This window comes from Citrus sinensis, chromosome 5 (assembly GCF_022201045.2).
Source record: "Citrus sinensis cultivar Valencia sweet orange chromosome 5, DVS_A1.0, whole genome shotgun sequence".
In the NCBI taxonomy this organism is placed as follows: Eukaryota; Viridiplantae; Streptophyta; class Magnoliopsida; order Sapindales; family Rutaceae; genus Citrus; species Citrus sinensis.
This window is the reverse complement of record NC_068560.1, coordinates 35461018-35480711: the sequence shown is the minus strand read 5'-3', so window position 1 is coordinate 35480711 and position 19694 is coordinate 35461018. Positions and strand designations below refer to the sequence as shown.

Genomic DNA, 19694 nt, shown 5'->3' with positions numbered 1-19694 from the left:
CAATTTAAATTAATCAAAAAAATTATTACAGTACAGTATAGTACTAAACATTGTACAGTATTATTATAATACAATACTAATGCAATACAGTATAATATAATACACCAGCATTAAAATAATGCAACACAACATAATACAATACGTGTACCAAACACACCCTAAATGTAATATGTAGCATTGAATTCAAACAAATTATTGACTACTCATTCTAGTAGTATAAGACAGACCTGCACAGAAGATTAGACTGTGAAATAAGAAAATTAAAAAAAAAAAAAAAAACACTTAAACCCAAACCCAATGGCGCCAGTTAATGACTACTCATTCCAATACAATGGTGCCGGTTACAACACCCAGACCCGAGTCAAGAAATTTTTATTTTCCTTTTTTTCTTAGGAATCTAGGTTCATAATTATTACAGCGGCAGTAATGTTTTTTGAAAAGAAAATTTCCATTTTTGCTTTTGTAAGAGCACCATAAAAAAATTTTTCTAATTTAATTTTTTAAATATTTATTCGGTTTCTTATATAGTAAATAGAAGAGTGAAAAAATTTGTAATTTCATAAAAAATTCTTCAAATCAAAATATATTTATATTATTTTAATCATATTTTTTTCTCTACTAGAATAATAATAATTATAATATGTCTTCATTCAAGAAGGAGAAAATAAAAAATAATGTAATATTAAATTAAAAGCTGTAAAAATTGTTCATTTGAAGAGTTTTTATGGCGGTGGGAGGAGCATGATATAACAATTATTTATAATTTATCTTACAAATTTAGGTACCCGTTCTCACTCAATCCGTTGTCGTCCAGCGGTTAGGATATCTGGCTTTCACCCAGGAGACCCGGGTTCGATTCCCGGCAACGGAAAAGCACCTTTTAGCACTCACCGATAAAGAATCATATAACCCATAGGATCTCTAACAATTGGGCTTGGCCTGGGGGCCAGATCAGTTCACTTGTTTTTTTCACATTTTCCATAGGATCTCAAACAATTGGGCTTCGCCTAGGGTCCGGATCGGTTCACCAATGCTAAGTTGCTAACATATCGCTGGAATTCATAATTGAGAGCGTGGGAATGCTGGATTTATCAATAAAAACGTGGATCTTGTGCATTGTAAAACTTCGGTTCAGTCATCAGGACGAAACTTTTTCTCGGTACAACCGCATCTGTGATTATAGAAAGAGGTATTAATAAGGACACGTTATGATCTGAAGCATTGCACTAAAATTTCCATCATTCATATCAATCTTAGTCAGTTCTTGTTTTTGCTCAGGCCTCATCCCTTAGGCAAACCCCCAACTTTAAACTCAGTTTACTTAGCTTGACTGCCCGACCTATAAAGTCTTGAATGAGATGGCCACCATTTTACCTCCATTGTACGTAAGAAGGTCGCATGGCAGCATCCAAGACTCCAGGTCAGGTGGAGTAGTTGGCACGGAAGCCCCGACAACCAAACATAAAGAATTTGACGAACTTAATACTTTTACGGGACAGTTGGCAAGTTAACACATGCACAGCTACGCCCAAGTGACGTCAATTTACCAACGACAGAACAACACAATTTCTGATAGAAGTTCAGGGCTCCAACACTTCCAAGTTCAGTTTGGGAGCCCCAGTAGACAAGTGCAGCAAGCTGAGACTTGCGAGGAGAACAAAACAGAAGGGAGGCACCTCCATGTGAGAGGATATATGAGGTAATTGGTCTAAATTTAATCAGAGAAGTCATCTATCATCACAATTCCCATTTACAACAGCTTCCAATTGAGGTTTTTCACTTCCAACAGTTTGTGCTCAGCCTCCCACAAACTTTACAAGGCAACCTAGGTGGCAAATTCCACCTAAAATTTCACTAGCATTATAGGCAATACCCCCAGCAGTAACGGATTCCCACACGAGTTTCTATAGGCATTCACCAGTACTTCCATATCAAGCTTTGATGCTTAGCCTAAAAGATACGAGATACAAAATGGGAGAAGACATCTGCCAACAGTACTTCTAAAGTGTTATGTACAGACTGCCTCAGACACACCTAAGCTTAGTCATCTTCTTGTTTGTTGGCGCTTGTTTCAACATCTTCAGCAGAATGGTACCTCGAAAGGAAAAATGTACTCTGATGTTTTTGCAAGAATCTGCACGGCATGAGCAGTGATTTAAAAAAAAAAAAGAATCTTACCATACAAAGGGTCACCTCCAAGAGATCCACACCAAGTATATATACCCTTCAATTGAAATCACATAACTTTCTTCCAAATGAGAGCAATAGTTTTGGGACGTAGGACAAGAAGCCAATACAATGTCTGTAATTTCGTAAGGTTTAGTCGAATGAACATTCCTGTATTAGTCCTAGCCTTACAAGTTGCTCGCTTCACAAAAAAGATGCTTATTAACTAAGACTCTAGGAGATTCAATATCTATTTTCAGAGATACATGCATGCACTGTAGACCAACAGGAAAAATAAAGCTACATATGTGTATTCAACTCTTGCTTTCAGCCATAATAAACGACTAGTTATAAATGGAATAAGCACTTTATGAAAGACAGAGAGAGTAAATTCATCTTTATCTAGAAAAGAGAAAATTGAAAGACTGTGTTACAGAACACAGTTCTGCCAATGAGTTAGTTTAACAACAAGGATGATAAAGAGCTCTTACTTGAGTAAGTCAACTAATTTGTGCTGCAACAGAGTCAAGGTCTCCTCTTCAATTTTTGCGTGGACCAGTAACTCAGGCAACTTAACTATGAATGCAGACAACTGTTAATTACCAGAGATAATTAATTGCTACACTTAATATGTTAAACACTGAAGAATAGGCTCACCAAAGAGGCGTAGAAGATGTTCAGCGCCATATACACTTGAGGGAGAGACATCAGCTGCCATTGAGTCTTCATATTGTTCACGCTCACTTTTGTACAGAAGCATTATTGGCAAGGCTTTATCAAAGTAACATTGTAACCCTTTCACAATTTCTCCAGTAGAATCAGCTACCCTACATCCAGCAAATAATGATAAACTGGACTTTCGTAGTATGCTGAAGGAACAAAGAAGTTGAAACTCAACCATAAATAAAGTACAAAATGCTAGAAACTGAAACTCACACTGACTACCCAAAAAAAAAAAAAACAAAACAAAACAAAGAGCATACTCATGCAAGCATCATATATAATTTATGAGGTACAACACTAAACAAACCTTACACTTGCTGACACCCCCAGATTTTACCATGATGATGATCATAACTTCATCTGGCCATTGTTTACTAGGGATGGCAAAATCCTCCATGGGTTTGGGGCCCCATGGAGCCCCACCCCAAATGGGGAAATTTTTTAATAATTTTTGGGGAATGTGGTGGGGAGTGGGACAAAAGTAATCCCCAAATTGTTAACGGGGTGGGGTTTGGTATTGCACTCCCCACCCCAACCCCACCCCAATCCCCATTATATATAAATATGTTTTTAATTCTTATTTAATAATTTGTATTTTATCAACTATAATGTCAATTAATAATTTTTTTAATTTTTATGTAATATAAATAGAATATGAATTAAATAAAATTCTACAATATTTTTCAACTTTAAAACATTAATATATTTTCTTTCTGTTTTAAGGTGCTGCTCTCTTTAAATATTTTTCACTTTTAATATCATTTTAAGATATTGTTTCAAATTTTTAGAGATTTTTAAAAAAATTTAAATACTTTATAATATTGTGATGATTTTATCTTAAGTCTCTAATTTTTAATTTACTGAAATCGTATTTTTATATCTACTATAAAATAAGTAAATGGGGAATGGGGGAATTATTCCCCACGTGGGGATTCTCCATCCCCAACCCACTAAATTTATTGGGGAATGGGGTGGGGAATGGAGGCAAAAAATTTTAATGGGGTGGGGAATGGAGTAGGCATCCCCACCCCCACCCCGCCCCATTGCCATCCCTATTGTTTACAAACAAAAGAAACCAAAAATTTTGATAAACCAATTCTGTGACAGCAAGCACTCCACTCAGATGATAATCATCAGGAGCATAATAACAATATTATGTGAGTACTGCAACTGATGTGACATTACCGGATGATTAACTAAAATTATAGTGTAAAAATCAATAATTTTTCTAAACAAGGATGTCATTTCAGTCTGATGGAAGAGTGAGTAAAGCAATCTAATTTTTCTAAAATCATTAGATTTTTTAAACAATGTCTATGCTTTTAAGGAAGATTTTCTCTGTTTACATTCTTTCTTTTTCCCTTTTTTCTTCCTTTCTTGCAGATCAAATCAGATAATCGGGAAACTTAGGTATTTTTAACCTGAGGCCAGACCAACTGCTTCCTCCTCAAGCATCTAACATAAATTATTGACGGTATATTTAAAAGGGTAACTGAGTAGTTTCTTCCTTCCCTGGCAAGTTCAAATAAAAACACTGAGATAACGTGGCATATTGCAACAACAATAACTTAAAATGTACTTTATGGGTGTGCAGGTAGAACAACGGACCTCTGAATACCACTACTAGTAGCTAGAACTAACAAGGATAAGTTTTTTATCGGTGTGCAGGCATCTAAATCGTTATTCTTAACAGATTCCGCAAACTATAATCACTTGAAAATTACATAACTAGAGAAATAGAATGAAAGGAAAGAAAAGTCAAAACATGAACTTACAATCCATCTTTCTTTGACATATAATCACAATATTTCTCCAAAATGTCATCCACATTCGGAGTGCGAGGAAGTTTGACAAGCTGTGAGATAGGTCATATATCAAATCGTTAACATGTTATGCATATCATTAAAAGATAGATCTCCGATGCAACAATTGAGCTTTAGAAATAGAGGGCACAATACGACCAATAATCACCAGTTCAACTTTGTTATCAATTACATATGGCTTGGGACAACAAATTAGCAGCACCACATAAAATACTTGAAAAAAATGCCTAGGTTACTTATGGCACTCATCATTTGAGTAGCCATCTTATTTCTTGGTGTATTTTAACGACCCAAACAAAATCCAAAAAATAAGGGAACAACGATCCAATGCTAATAACAAACGCTGAGAACGGCTGTCATTACAACATTGAAATTACAAGGAGTTTCAAATTTATGATGAAATTACTAATTAGTTATCATTTAGAAAGCTAAGATTATAATTAGCATGTATACAGTAACCGCATTCAATTGTTTAATAATCCTTTATTGTCATCTAACCACGTCACAAAGTACAGGCTTCAATTGATGATCGAACATACATGTTAAAAGAATATTGTTAAAATAACGTGAATCATCTATATTAAAGGTGTGATGGTTATCACATAAAAGGTATGGCAGTTAATTAAGTCATTAATCTGTTGTTTCCAAAGGGTTTAGAATAATGGTCATTAATCCTTGGTAACCATAGGAGAGCCATACCACTGTCACTTATGTATAAGAAATGCAAAGCGAGAGCATTAATGCCGGAAAATGACCCACACACTGCTGGTGGACTATTTCATCACTGCAATTGCATTCCTACTTATAGTAAAAATCATAGTCATTATGCCATGGGCAGCAAAAAGAGTGCAAATTATTAAACATGAGGAAGCACTAGTAATTGTTAATAAAAGTACCACAGAACCTCAACACAAACTTGTTCACTGTAAACATCCTTAGAGAATATAAAGGTTTAATGACAGCATAGAATAAAACTACCTTGCCCAAATGTGTAATAAATTCACAATCATCAACTAGTTGCTTCTTTAGTGGTGGCGGGATTTGGATATTAACAAAATTTTCCATTTGTAGGCCGTTCGTTTCCTGACAGTTGACAGTAAATGAGTTTGGTAGATGGAAAAGAAAAGCTTTAGATAGAAGAGTTATAGAAAACCTGTTAAATGGAAAGGCAGGAAAATCCAGAATAAATATTAAATGAACTTGTATCAATGAACAAGAACTTTCAGTTGAATGGATTTCCATAGAAAACAGATGAGTGCATTGGCACAATAAAAGTCATTTTTCTGTAGAGAGATAAACCACATCATACCTTATTGAGAGAGTCATTCTTCCGTTTCCTGCCCCTTCCAACTGCATATAGCCAGAACAGCTCAGAGTAAGTCTAATTGAATAACATATAACTCCAACAATGTCCTTGAAGTACTCCCAGATAGATGTAATCAACAACAAATGTACAGTTACATATATAACTTCAAACTTATTAGAGGTAGTCTATTAATCAAACAAAAGAAAAAATGAATCTAACCATTAGAACTTCTTGGTTTCATCTGCAGTGCATGTCCTGACTTCAAATTCTTATCTTCATCTCGTTTTTTTGTGAAGACCGGCTGCCTATGCCTGTTTGCTTCTGTATCTTTCATCAAACGGTGCACGCCTACCCATTCATCCCAGCTGTTGAAAAAACAAAAGTTCAAGCAATTACGACTTCCAGAGATAGTGATTCATAGACTAAGCCATTAGTAAATCACAGAAGTATAAGCAGATAAAATTTAAAAAAGAGTGTTGAGACGATGTCATTTGTTTCTTATTTATCAGGAGGAGAAAAAAATAGAAAATTTCAGCAAAATTTGTATAGAAAAATATTAACTTTAACCCAAAAAAGGAAAATAAAAAAACTGTATCAATAAACACAATAATTATTACTTAAAAATGAAAATAAGAGTCATAAAGCATGAAAGCAAATGTAAAATGTGAAGTATTGGAACTAACTTCGGCTACAATTCCAAGTTCTATTATTCAAAAAAACTGGAAGTGGAACCATCTTAAATAAACACCTACAATATCACTTGTAACGCTAACAAATCACCTGCCTGCCTCCCTCATGAACACAAATCAGAACTCAAGATAAGTATCGGTCATTAAGTGAGAAGATATACTCACCTTTTATTCCAACCCTGCAAAACAGAGAAACATTATGCCATCAAGACACTAATTACACAAAAAAAAAAAAAAAAAAAAAATCCCATTTCTTTCACAAATCAAGCAACTAAAACAGTTAAAATTCAACACAACTGAACAAAAGAAAGGGGAGTTGAAACTTACAAGATAATGAACTCTAAATGTCCACTCTTTCAATCGGTATTGAACTTGTATCACCTTGCAATTAAAAGACACATAAACACGAATATTTCACAACCAATTTATCGATTCTTTCGCCAAAAAATTTTTTAAAAAAAGTTTTTTTAAAAAATATTATTAAATTTTACTAAAATTTTAAAATAAAGGTAAATTTGAAGGATGAGAATTAAGAGAGAAAGATTAGATCACCTTGGCTTCGTAAACATGAGATTGAAAAAAAGCGAGGACCTTTTCATTTACTTGATAGGGACAAGAGGCAGGCGTCGGAGGGCAAGGGCACTCCTTCTCCTTATCCTCGTCAGTTTCCGTTTTCGTGTTTGTGGGCTCATCCGACTCCGTCGCAGAACCAGAATGATCGTCATTTTCATTTAGCTCCGCATTTAAGCTTCCCATTTTCATTTATTTCCCTTTCTTACTTAAATTCCAAGCCAAACAATTTTATGGAAATTACGACAGCCAGTCTCTTAATGATGACGGTGGTATGGCGATTGGCCGTGCCGGTTCATCTGCCTACTGCCACGCTCTTCTGGATGCGGATAATTCCGTTTCTGGATATGGATGGATTATTTCATGGGCGGGTTTTGCCAGTGGTTTTACTTTTGTTTATTTAAACTAAACTAAACTGAATGGTATTTTTCTTCAGTTCCTATAGACATAGGATCGTAATAGAAAGAACACGTGCCACGTAACAATTACGCCATTATTCCCAGACATCACTGATGCCGGATTCCCGAACCAAATCATCAGAAAGTAGGATTGACAAAAATGCTGGGGCTGGCCCAAGCCCAGGCCGGTCCGGCCTAAGTCTGCAACTTTAAGCCCAGCCAGTGGGGTAAAGACATGAACAAAGGCTCAAAAAATATAAAGTTTATATACATTGAGCTTGAATAAAGGCTTTTGTAAAATCGCCAGGCATGGCCTGAGCTTTATTATATATAAGTAAAAAAGCAATTCAAATTAAAAAAATAAAAAGAAAATCAAAAATCAAAATGCATCTCCAAAAGTTTTTATAAATTTTACGCTTCAAATATCTATTTATTTGTTTATGCGACAAATAGAAAGGTGAAAAAATATGTTATTTTTCAAAAGACTCTTTAAATAAAAATAAATTAATATTATTTTAATTAAATAATTATTTTTTTAAAAAAAAGTCAATAGTAATCAAAACACTTCTCTCTCTTTTTCTAGTAAAAAGTAATAAAATATAAATTGACGAATGAGAAAGCAACTCTCCAAATTTAAAGAGAGAGAATCATTTTTTATTTGAAAAAATTTAATTGAAGTGTCTTTTGAAACCTTAAATATTGATGCGACTTTTCAAATAAATAATAAAATCTTATTTAAATAATTTTTGATGATGCTCTGAAGACAAAACAACCGACCCTAACGTGAGTGTCACACCCACCTAAAAACAAAGTAAAGCAACAACCACTTTCATTAACGATTTGCCTCTCACCCACTCAACAATTGCAACCACCACCGTTCAGCAATCGTCGATCGAGTTTGACTCTGTGCCAGTGCGACGCAGCCACATGAGCCCAGCACTTGACAAAGCTACTCGAATACAACCACAATGAGAACCTGAATTTGATGAAGCTAAAAAGATGGACGGTCGTTGTTTGATCAAGATTTTGTTTTTGTTTTGGAAATAGTAGGAGCAGGAGCTAGCTTTTGTTTCTGTTGGTTTTTTGGTTGGGGTTTGTGGTGGTGAAGATTGATCGGTGATGAGAGAGAAATTTTGAGAGAGAGACTACTTTTTTTAATAAACAGCTATTAGAACTAGAGTTAGAGTTAGAGTTGGAGTTTTTTTTTTTTTTAGTTGTCTAGTAAAGGGCATACTTGGGTTCATAGAGAGAATAAGATACTCCACCCAATAAGTTAGTCTTTTGGATTAGATACCCACAAATTTTAGATCAGTTTCCCCAATTGGAATTAAAACTAGACCCTAGTAGTCAAAATGTAGTGGTGGAACAATTCTGGTGTGTCGTACGAAAGAATCGGAGTCCAATGGTGGTTTTATTTGAGGGGGATGTTGAGTTGTATATAGGGATGGCAAAAAAGCTCGGGCCAACCCGAACCATTTCCACGGGCTTTGGCCCCACTGGCTTTGGCCTGAACTTTGCACATGATGGTCTGGATAAAGGCTTAGGAAAAAAAACTTGGGCCAGATCCAAGCCCTCTATTTAAAAAATAATTATTATTAATTACAATAATAAATTGAAATTTGAAAAATAATGGAAAGATAAAAAAATTAAGCTTAAATTTCTAATTTATATATCAATAATGAATCAAAAAACTTAAAATTATAATACTAAACTCTCTTTTAAACGTTAATTAGCTAAGAGAGTGCTTGAATTAGAGAATTTAGTACTAAAAAATTAAATTTACGAACTTTTATTTTCTTTATTTATTATTGATTATAACAACTTGATTATTATTAACTTATTTCAAGTTTACAAAAATTTAAAAAAACTAAAAAAATAACTAAAAGCCCAAGCTCAACCCAAGCCTAGCCCTTGCACTTCTTACCTAATGGGCTTGGGCTTGGGCTTGGGCTTGAAAAAGCCCCGCCCAAGTCCTTAATTTGTCAACCTTAGTTATGACCCATATTGACTAGTAAAAGGGAGATACTTGTGTTTATAAAAATGATATGTCACTCTATCCAATATGTTAGTGTTTTGGGTTAGATACTTAGAAATCCTAGGTCAAGTCCTCCAATAGGGTTAATGTGTTTAAATTAAATAACATTGCTCATTGCATAATATTGTGCAATTCAATTTGAATTAATATTTATGAAACATTATTATAGTGGTCTGCTAACTGATTCTTCTGTTTTCCTTTTCAAACTTTGTCATTTTGGAGATTTCTTCAATCATTTTACTAAGAATAAAGATTTCTTGAATCTTTTAACAAATTCATAGAAACGCAAGCCTGGCCCAACAAGCTTGGACGCATTTTTAGAGCGGTCTAGGCTTAATGACAATAACATTGGCTTTTCAAACCCAGACCGAGTCCACAAATTGCCATCCCTTTTGGAAAGCACTTCGGCTTGCTTGGTTAAAAAATCAATATATATATACATGTATGAGTGTGCGTGCACGCGCGTATTTTCGAAGTATAGTTGATAATTCATATTAAAAAAATTATCTTTTATCAAAAAAAGAATAAAAAAAGATATCTCATTTAATGAGTCATAGTAAATAATTAATGTTGTATGGGAAAAAATATAGTGACCCATAACACTAGTTACTGTGTTGAACTGTGAGGTTAAACTAGCTGATTTTTAAAATTATAGCTTATCATGAAGGTAATTAGATCAATTTTGGTTAGAATGTCATTTCATGTTTCTAATCTAGCTTTTGAGTATGTTAACTGTTACAAATTTTCTTATTTTTATTATTTATTATTTAATTTTATTAACTTCATAATTTTGATTTTGACTTTACAAGATAGGGCTTTTCGGGTAACCATTGATTTGACATTCGCTTCTGTTTATTTCAAATAAATTTTCTTTGTGATCTGCTGAAGTAAGTTGTTTCGATAGAAAACAAGAGAATGTTCAAAGTGTAGAAAAGATGGTCAGATTTTGGCCTCTGGAGACTTCATGGAAACTGACAAGTAGTGCAAACGGAGCCACCTTTGAATAATACTTTTCTTGGTAAGAAATAGAGTGAAGAGGTTTATGCATCAATCTTGGACTTCCCTTGATAACAATGTTTCATTAACCAAACCGAATCAAACTAGTAAAGACACGTCCCTAACATGACAAAACCGCAAATCCGACGACCGCCATCGCATGCATGGTCGCTCTCTAGACATCCCCCGGCCAATATTCATTTTGACGGTCAATACTTTAAATCTTTTTTTGGTCTTGTTTTTTCCGCACTTTAGAAGCTTAATTTGGACGCATTTTATCGTCATATGACACAAGATTTGGCTAAATTAACACGGGAGTATATGAAATAGTAATATTTGGCTTAATTAACTGTTGAATATATCTTTGAAATGGTTATGCTTTCCTACTTTGAAGTCATCTAACATTTATCTGCTCAACGACGGACTATGTTCAAGATTTTCCCTTGAAAATGATATGCGTGCCTAACTTCTCATTACAAGATGCAATGCATGCTGTAATGGGAGTTTTTTTTTTTTTTTTTTAAATATAAATAATACAACCAAGCCAGTGATAATATGAGAAAAATCTGTTTCATTTAATTTTAAATTTTACCATACAAAAAAAAAAAAAATTACTGTATTATCTTTAAGAAGTCAAATCTAATAAGTAACAGTTATGAAAGTGGGAACATGGTGTAATCGTATTTTAGATAATTTTTTAAAATAATAACTAGATAAATAATTGACTTAAATTATTTAGACAAACTTGTTTTTTTTTTTTTTTTTTGAATTTCTCTTGCATTGTGATTTAATACATTAACTCTTTCAATTAAAATTCCTGCGAACGATCTCAGATATGACATGAGGACTTGGAATTAAGTAGGCTTACGTCTCTGACCACAATCGCAGACTTAAGGACTCGGAGTTGATTGAAAGATTAAAGAATAATGGTGGTCCTGCATTTATATGTACCCTTCAGTATTGAGTTTATATAGTGCCTGGGACTAGATGATTAAACATTTAAAATATATAGAGCAATGAGCCGTGTAGGTTTCCAACAGATAAATGGTCATTTTAAAATGTTATCCTGTAAATTTTGTGATATATACCATTTCTCATTTTCTATCGTGGCTACGCTTAATTGGATGCTTGTTCACAAAGTTCAAAACAAAAGAAAAAGGAAAAAGCAGTTATTGGAATGAAGAAAGAACGATCTAGTTCTGAATTCTGATCTCCCTCTCACAAGCGGATGGCACCAAAGCGTGACCAATGCTTGAATTTCAGGGGTGAATAAAGAAACAGATACTTTATTTCGAAAAAATTAATAATAAAAATGAAAGTTAATTACTTTGCCTTACATGGGCCCTTCAAATTCAAAGGCTGACGACTGCACTAGACCAGAATCAGAATGAAACAGGGAAACGAAAGTGAATTCTAAGAAAAAGAAAGAAAGAAGTAACAAATTTGAGTATAGAAAATATTGAAAGAATCTTGGTGTTCCGCCAGTAAGCCCTCAGTGACCCTCACCAGGGCTCGGACCAGAGTCCTTGGCCTTCAGAGTTTGAGCATTGGTGAACGCGTGACCGTTTCCGCCAGCGCTTGGACCAGAGTTCTTGGCCTCTAGAGTTGGAGCATCGGTGAACGCGTGACCTTTTCCCCCCCCGCTTGGACCTGCAGTGTCCTTGGACTCCAGCGTTTGAGCATTGGTGAAGGCGTGACCCGCCCCCCCTCCACTTGGACCTCCGGTTTTAATTCCTTCGATGTACAGTCCATCGAAGAAAATCTCAATCCCTTTGGTTATTATAGGGTTCCGTGGCCGGCCCTCGACATCGTTGAGAGGACGAGCTTCCGAAACGAGTACTAGAGAAGAGCTTACAAGTAGAAGAACAAAGTAAAAGCAAACTGGCTTAAAACTTTTAGCCATTTAGATGAGTAGTGTGATTAGTGATGAATGTTCTCTGCTTTTAACTCTTGGGCTGAAAATTGGTTGATGTTCAGAGAAAGTTTTGTGTTGTTTGATGTAGAATGAGTGCAGCTTGGTTTTGATAGAGTTTCATATATATATATATATATACACTAGCAGAGCTGGAGCTAGTGGGCATGCAGTGCAACTACGTAGAAACACAGGAGAACGACTTTTTTGAGTTGGGAAAATAGAAAGCCATACGATGACCGTTCTTCAAACACGTGGGCGTTTGTAAATTGTGATGGATATGTAGCAGGGCAGCCACCGCTTGAGTCTTGACCGGGCTGAATGCTTGAATACTGAGTAGAATGCGGTTGTGTTAAATATCTTGGGGTTCAAGAATGAAGGCAACCAAACGAATTGTAGTCCAATTTTGAAGTTCTATAAAGTGGTTGCAATGTAGATGTGGAATATTAATTACATGGGTAGTGATGGTGATACTTTGTTTTCACTAATTAATAATATTAATTTATTTTTGAAATTATATATTTGATTAGCACTTGCTTTGCCTTGCGTAAGTGCCTGCGTAACGCTTGAGGAATGGCAGCTGTTTTAAGTGGAGTTCGAGGGGGGATCAATTACTTAATCCATACACAGTACTGCTTCAGCATTTTCCCCGATCCCCGCACGTTTGTGCGATGCTACATCATCATAGATGTAATCTGATACAGCAGGCATATTATGGTTTCATAACTACCGTGCTTTTGTGAGGTTTGAATAAGATTTCTGGTCAAGGTACCATGTTTGAATTAAGCGATGAACGCGTAGTCTCATCATTAGCTGCTCGCCATTTGACATTTTGCCCTTGTTTCACATTACAGTCGCCAATTCTCATCATGCTTCCGCAAGGGTTGAGGAGGGAGTACCAACAATATTTTTCCAACGCTAATGCTGACACGTGAAAAGGATAAATGATGAAACACAACCTTGAATCTTAACATTTACAAATTTTAAGTGCTAATTCAAAACAAACGATCCCTTAATTTTCATGTGTATATTTTTCTTCCCTGATGACATAATACTTGCTAAAAAAGTATAAAAAAAAAACGTTTCATATCTGCGGAATTTCTAATATTTTGAGTCAAATGTTTGGTTAGTGTTTACTTGGAATTCTAAGCAATGCCGTGCCAAAGTTGTTAACGGGAGTCGAGAACCTCCCCGGGTTCAGCACTGAGCAGTGGTTGGAAATAGACTGAGTTGGTATAATGGGTTCACTGGATCATTTTTTTCCCCCAACCCGATTAATGACTGGGTTGGATTAAGCTACAAAAGCCCATATAATCCAACCCAATTCAATAGCAATAAAAATTATAAAAAAAAAAATAAACGTCATCCATTAGTAAACTTAAAAAGTTAAACCTAATTTTAAATAATTTTTATTCCTTTGTAAAAGAGACTCTTTTCAATTTTCTCCATTAAATCTGACATTAATTGAATTATTTAAACTCAAAATTCAAAAATCAAAACCGAACTTTTACTAAAATTAAGTTGATAGATATTCAAATGTTATGTCAAGTTGTTTGTTGATAGGTTTAGGGTAAAGGTAAAATAGACAAGATTTAATGTTACTATGGAGATTTATGTTTTTAACTATTTGAATTTAATTTTAAATACCACATAAAAATTATTTTATTTTTAATCAACAAGGTCAACTCAATTCAACCTAACCCAATAATGATTTAATGGTTGGATTGGATCGAGTTAGATTAATTTTTTCACAACCCAATTAAGATTAAGTTAAATTATATTTTCACAAACATGATCTAACTCAACCCATGCCCACCCCTAATTTTGTTCCAACCAGTGATGACGGTAAAGATGTTACTTCACGTCATTGCTTGGAAAAAGACTAAAAGAGAAGAGTCATCTCCAGTTATTTCATGTTTCATTTCACATTGACTTGCATGCATACTTGTAAAATGATTTTTGACCATCAGCATACGTAGAGCTGTGTATGTATAGTGGGCCATCTTGGCCCACAAAAATACCTTTCCCTACATTTTATATCTGTCATGTTAATCCCAGAGAATAGCGGTTGTTATGATTTTCCCCCAACGCATTTTAGGTATTTGATATTTTGCCCTTATACTTAGATTTTTTAGATTCTGGCCCCTAATGACTTTTGACCGCATAATAGTATCGATACATGCTCCATTTTGGCTGCGATCAGAAGACAGAACTATACCTGTGGCTTATAACAATAATCTCATTTAAATCGTGACATATGCAGTACTCATGTTATTGCCACTCTTGATTTTCCTTGTCCAGAAAAACGTTTGCATTTAACCGACATAGCGCTGGGTTTAAGGTTTCGTTATTCAAGTTTTAACGTGCAGTCGCGCACTACCAATCGACTTTGAATCTTCGATCCCGCATGGAAGTTTAAAAACTTTCGCGTGGGAAATCGAAATTTTAATTTGCCGGCCACGTATGCGCCATGTGCTCTAAACCAGCTCCCCGCTTGGCGCTTGTCTCGGCATAGATTGGAATTTGGGAACATTGTGATTAAGTTGGTTAGTCAAACCGGTTCATCTTTGTATCATAGCTTTTGATTACCATCATATGATTGATTTTCAAAGAAAGGTTTCAATATTTTGAAGCAATTAAATTGGAAAATCGTTGTCTCGATCACTTGCATTTGATAGTTTGAGAGTTCAGCTAACAACGGATGTGATAGTCACCATTCCTCAACGTCAGAGATTCCAAAATAAAGGAGAGATTATTGGTAGAATGAAAGGTCATTCCCATTCAACGGAAACTCTTTTGCCCTATCACATTTATTAGAATCACAACATTATCACAGGCTTGTAGCTGCTCTTCTTTCTTTGTTTTGTGAGTGAACATGAAAACCACACCAGTAACCAGAGACATCTGGTACCTGTATGAGCAGTTTGGCAATCCCTTACGTTAGCAACACTTTGGCACCAGATCTGGTGAATTATTTGCTTAGCATACTCTATAAAGAATTTAGAGTCCGTTGAGTGTTACCATCAACTTAAAAAAAAAAAAAACATTTCGTTTCCCTATAACAATTAACAACCAAGAAAGTTGTACTGGGTATCAATCATCCACAGTTGAGTTAATCTTCCGAATAAAACAAACCATACAATCATACCCCCTACTACATTATTTAGAGAATCCCGTAACAGAAAAGGATCAGTAAGTGACGGAGCGCAACAAAATTAAATTTAATTCCAGTTATAAGAGTACCTAATAATTTTCAAGCCTGAATACTGTGATCCGGGCGAGGTAGAAGTAATGAATGCATAGAAAAAGTTAGAAAGGCCCTGCTGCTGCTGCTGCTGCTGCTGCTGCTACTGCTAGCTATGGCAGGCAGCCTCTGATGCGTATGGCCCTTTCGGTTCTCAAAAAGAAATTTGTTGAGACGCAATGACTACTACTATTGTTAATAGGACATAAAAGTCATCATAATAATCTGAGGGGACGTTGGTTTTTATAGATCTAAATCTATACAGAAACCCATCACTTTGTCTTTTACGTACTGATAATCAGGCCACCGAAACAACCACAAAACGCGGCCACTAACAGACATTCAACACCAACTGGACCCCTTTTTGTTGCTTTCTGCTTGTGTTCGTCCCAAAAAACGCATCGTCCGCACCTCCAACCAAAAATAATAACACATGAAATTGATAAATTCCGACAGATTCACAATTCTAGTTTTAGCATAATAAGAATACAGATCACAAATTTAAGTCCCAGATTACATACATACGAAACGTTTTTTTTTCTTTTTCTTTATAAAAAAAAGAAAAGAAGAGAAAACCAAAACTCACCAGCCAAAAACGGAGAAAAAAAACAGAGATAGAAGGTAGATAGACAAGGAGGATGGAGTAAATATATCATTGCTTGGTTAGATCCCTAATAGTCATCATCTCATAGTAACGAACGGAAAGCAGAGACAAGGAGAGATGGACCTCGTCTCTCCCCCAGTGGGCCGGGGTCTTGGGGCCCATGACGCGCGGGAGAGGATTCCACTTGGAGGAAGAAGGCGGAGCGCCGGGTGGCAGCCTGGGAAGCTGGTGGAGGTAGAGGGAGTGAAGGCGACGGAAGCCACCGAGAGCCAGGACCACGGATCTCAGCTGTTGGGTAGCACACCCAACGTTAGCGAAGTGGCGGGTGCAGATCAACTCCCAGAGGCGCTCGTCTTGAGCCGTCTTGTGCCAGAGCTTGTTGACGCAGGCCGCCCGCGCCAAAGTCCTGGCGTCCGCGTGTTTCAACACCTCGAACAGAAGGTTCTCGTCCAGATTTGTGAAGCCAGTTTCTTTGGATTGCTCTCCCTCTTTCTCCTTCTCCTTCTCCTCCTCTTGTTTGACTTTCTTCATCTTTTGCTTGTCTTCGGCGGTGACCGGAGAATCAAAACCCATACGCTTCATAAAGTAAAATTGGAGGGGCAGAGAAAGAGAGAGAGGAAATGGAAAGTGTTGGTGGGGATGGATGGGGAGACGGAGGGTGGGGGTGTTAACTTATGCTGGGTATGGGTGAGAGAGCTGTTTTGGTGGGTATCGAAGACGACAAGATGTGAAAATGAATGCGCTTTTGATTCTTTTTCTTTTTCTTTTATTGTCCTCTTCTTCTTCTCATTTACCATTTTGTCCCTCTCTCTCCTTTTCTTTTATTGTCCTCATCACCTGCTATTTAATTGTTATTTTTTGCGGATAGTTCCAAAGCTTTTTTTTTTTCTTTAATTTAAATTTTTTTTTTAATGATAAACCAAAGCTTTGGAACACTGATATGATTATTGCTTTACACATGACAGTGGCATCAATCGCCTACATTTTTTCTTTTTATCAATGGACAATCTCCACTCAAAAAGGCCTGCTTAATATCAGTGCTGCTTCCTCTTTGACTTCTAACTTAATGAAGATTGAAGAAATCCTCCGAGTTTGTTCCAAGTTTGTTTGTTTGTTTTTTTTTTAATCACATTAAGTGGTGATTCTATTTCTAAACACTATAATATTTTAATTCTAAACAATTCTTAAATTAAATTTACTACTGTTTATTATACAATGATCTAAACCATTTTGTTTGATATTGTTGTGAATAGGAATCTTATAGTTAGGTGAGATATTCGAATTTGATTGGTAGACAAAAAAAGAAAAAAGAAAGAAAGAAAAATTCATAAGTTACGTTGATATGAACGCGAGGACTGAGGAGGGGGGACTTTGAAGTAAGGCCCATTGCACATTTGAAATAACCCAAGAAGCAGAAGAATATTGCAACTTTGATTGGTTAAGAATAATTCAGATTATAAAATCAATTATTATTTAATATGATGTTTATTTTTTATGTTAAACAACCAGGTCTGTTAAACCACTCTAACGGTTGAGAAGAGAATTTTTACGATATGATTAAGGTTATAATAATTTTTTATTATTTATCATTAGAAAATTATCATTGCTCCATCTTTACTTTACTTTATGTTCATCCAACCACTAAAAAATTATAACATGTTAGCTGCACCATCCTTTTTTTCATATTTGTATCAACTAACTATTTTTACACTAACACCGTTAAATAATTTAAATAAAATGATAATTTTACCGTAAATAAATTAAAAGATTATTTTATCTTATAAAAACTTTGAAAAATAAAAAATTATAATCATAAAAATATCTCTAAATTTAATAAAAAATAAATCCCAAATAGAGGTGCTCAACTAATTTTTACTAAATTTAGATTCTACAAATTTTTAATAAAAATAACTGAATTTATTTATTAAAAAATTATAATTTTGTAAAATTTTATTAAAATAATTGAATTTATTTTTTAAAAGAATAAATCCTAAAATTTTAATAATTTAGGGGATTTTTATTAAATCCCAAAATTTTGTAATTATTTTTATAATTATAATTATATATTAAAATAATTTTTATTAAAAATAAAAATTATAATTTTGAGATTTATTTTTATTAAATTTGGGGATATTTTTATCAATATAATTTTTATTTTTTAAAGTTTTTATAAAATAAAATTGTCTTTTAATTTATTTGAGGGTAAAATTATTATTTTATTTAAATTATTTAATGGTATTAGTGTAAAAGTGACTAGTTGATACAAATGTGAAAAAAAAATTGGCGCAGAAAATATGTTATAATTTTTTTGTAATTAGATGAACATAAAAAAAAAAAAAATAGTGCAATGATAATTTTTTTTTATCATTTTACGTCTGTAGTCATGATTCGTATTTTATTTTAGAATAGTTCTAAAATATACGTACCTAATAAAAACAACTTTATATGTGCATCAAAGAAAAATTATTTCATCTGAAAACTAATTAACAAAAACAACAATTTTGTTTGGCTGCCCAAAATCAGCAACCCAATGTGGCGACTCGTTCAAAACATTAGTAAAGAGGGCTAAAGAACTAGCTTTTGTTGCGAGCCGGGAGTCAGGAGTCAAGGAGCAGCCAAAGCACTTTTAATGGTGATGGGAAAGCTGGAGGGGTAATGCAAATAAGTTAAGTAATACGCCATTAAAAGCAACAAGTTTTCCAAAAAGCCAACAAAGACAGACACCACCCCGTACTGGATGAAAAAAAAGATGAAAGCATGATAAGTGGCATCGAGTAAGCCACGTTCTCTCTTTCTCACTCGCACTCGCACTCGCACACACTGTTACTAAAATGACCAAAAACAAGATTCCCATCAAAATATTTTCGAGTATCGTTCTTGAAAGTGACGTTTTTGGCATCACTCGAGCGCACTATTATCTAAAACCGGATCTTTACTCGGTTCCCTTCGCCCGCTAACTTGTCTCACTGTATCTTCTGCTGCTCTGCAAAACAACGGAGACTTTTCTTCGTGCCATTAAAGATGAATCTATGCCTAATTTTTAATAATTTTTTGGGGCATGTACGTTGGGCAGTTGAGAAACTTTGCTATTAAAGATGGAGTGGAAAAGGTTGTTTGTATTGCACAGTTGGAAGTTGGGAGCTATTGCTCGCTGCGTCCTTCCAAAGCGGACATAAATTTGTGAGACATTTATCGGTGGGAGATGATCACACTGTTTCCACTTTCCAT

General features: G+C 34.8%; 2 protein-coding genes and 1 non-coding gene across 6 annotated transcripts; 1 reads left to right on the top strand and 2 right to left on the bottom strand.

Annotated features, from left to right (window-relative positions):
- Positions 1–799: 799 nt before the first annotated feature.
- TRNAE-UUC (transfer RNA glutamic acid (anticodon UUC)) lies at positions 800–871 on the top strand. Its single transcript has one exon. It is a non-coding gene; the product is annotated as a tRNA-Glu (tRNA).
- Positions 872–1695: 824 nt separating this feature from the next.
- Positions 1696–7699, bottom strand: LOC102619381 (protein MRG2-like). 4 transcript variants are annotated; one of them, XM_006473200.4, is made up of 11 exons: positions 7260–7699; positions 7035–7088; positions 6873–6886; positions 6238–6383; positions 6022–6062; positions 5691–5795; positions 4665–4744; positions 2824–2993; positions 2658–2742; positions 2224–2302; positions 1696–2134 (listed from the first exon to the last, which is right to left on the bottom strand). In XM_006473200.4, exons 1-10 carry the CDS (start codon positions 7467–7469, stop codon positions 2227–2229), a joined length of 981 nt encoding a protein of 326 aa, XP_006473263.2. In that variant the 5' UTR covers positions 7470–7699; the 3' UTR covers positions 1696–2134; positions 2224–2226. The 4 variants fall into 4 exon arrangements, 3 of the variants coding, with proteins under 3 accessions (XP_006473263.2, XP_006473262.2, XP_006473264.2); XM_006473199.3 differs by lacking the exon at positions 2224–2302 and having other exon boundaries at positions 7260–7698; XR_001507774.3 differs by lacking the exon at positions 2224–2302 and having other exon boundaries at positions 2067–2134; positions 2658–2737.
- Positions 7700–16077: 8378 nt separating this feature from the next.
- LOC127902651 (F-box protein GID2) lies at positions 16078–17176 on the bottom strand. The gene is made up of 2 exons (XM_052442359.1): positions 16449–17176; positions 16078–16273 (listed from the first exon to the last, which is right to left on the bottom strand). The coding sequence occupies exon 1, from the start codon at positions 17046–17048 to the stop codon at positions 16515–16517; it is 534 nt and encodes a 177-aa protein (XP_052298319.1). The 5' UTR covers positions 17049–17176; the 3' UTR covers positions 16078–16273; positions 16449–16514.
- Positions 17177–19694: the final 2518 nt, after the last annotated feature.

Bases quoted from the DNA above. Each gene is read 5' to 3' on its own strand.
- LOC127902651 (XM_052442359.1), bottom strand. From the start codon at position 17,048: ATGAAGCGTATGGGTTTTGATTCTCCGGTCACCGCCGAAGACAAGCAA.
- LOC102619381 (XM_006473199.3), bottom strand. From the start codon at position 7,469: ATGAAAATGGGAAGCTTAAATGCGGAGCTAAATGAAAATGACGATCAT. The intron at 7,089-7,259 runs GTGATCTAATCT...TTTAATTGCAAG, and splicing joins CTCATGTTTACGAAGCCAAG to GTGATACAAGTTCAATACCG. The intron at 6,063-6,237 runs GTTAGATTCATT...GGCTATATGCAG, and splicing joins GAAACCAAGAAGTTCTAATG to TTGGAAGGGGCAGGAAACGG.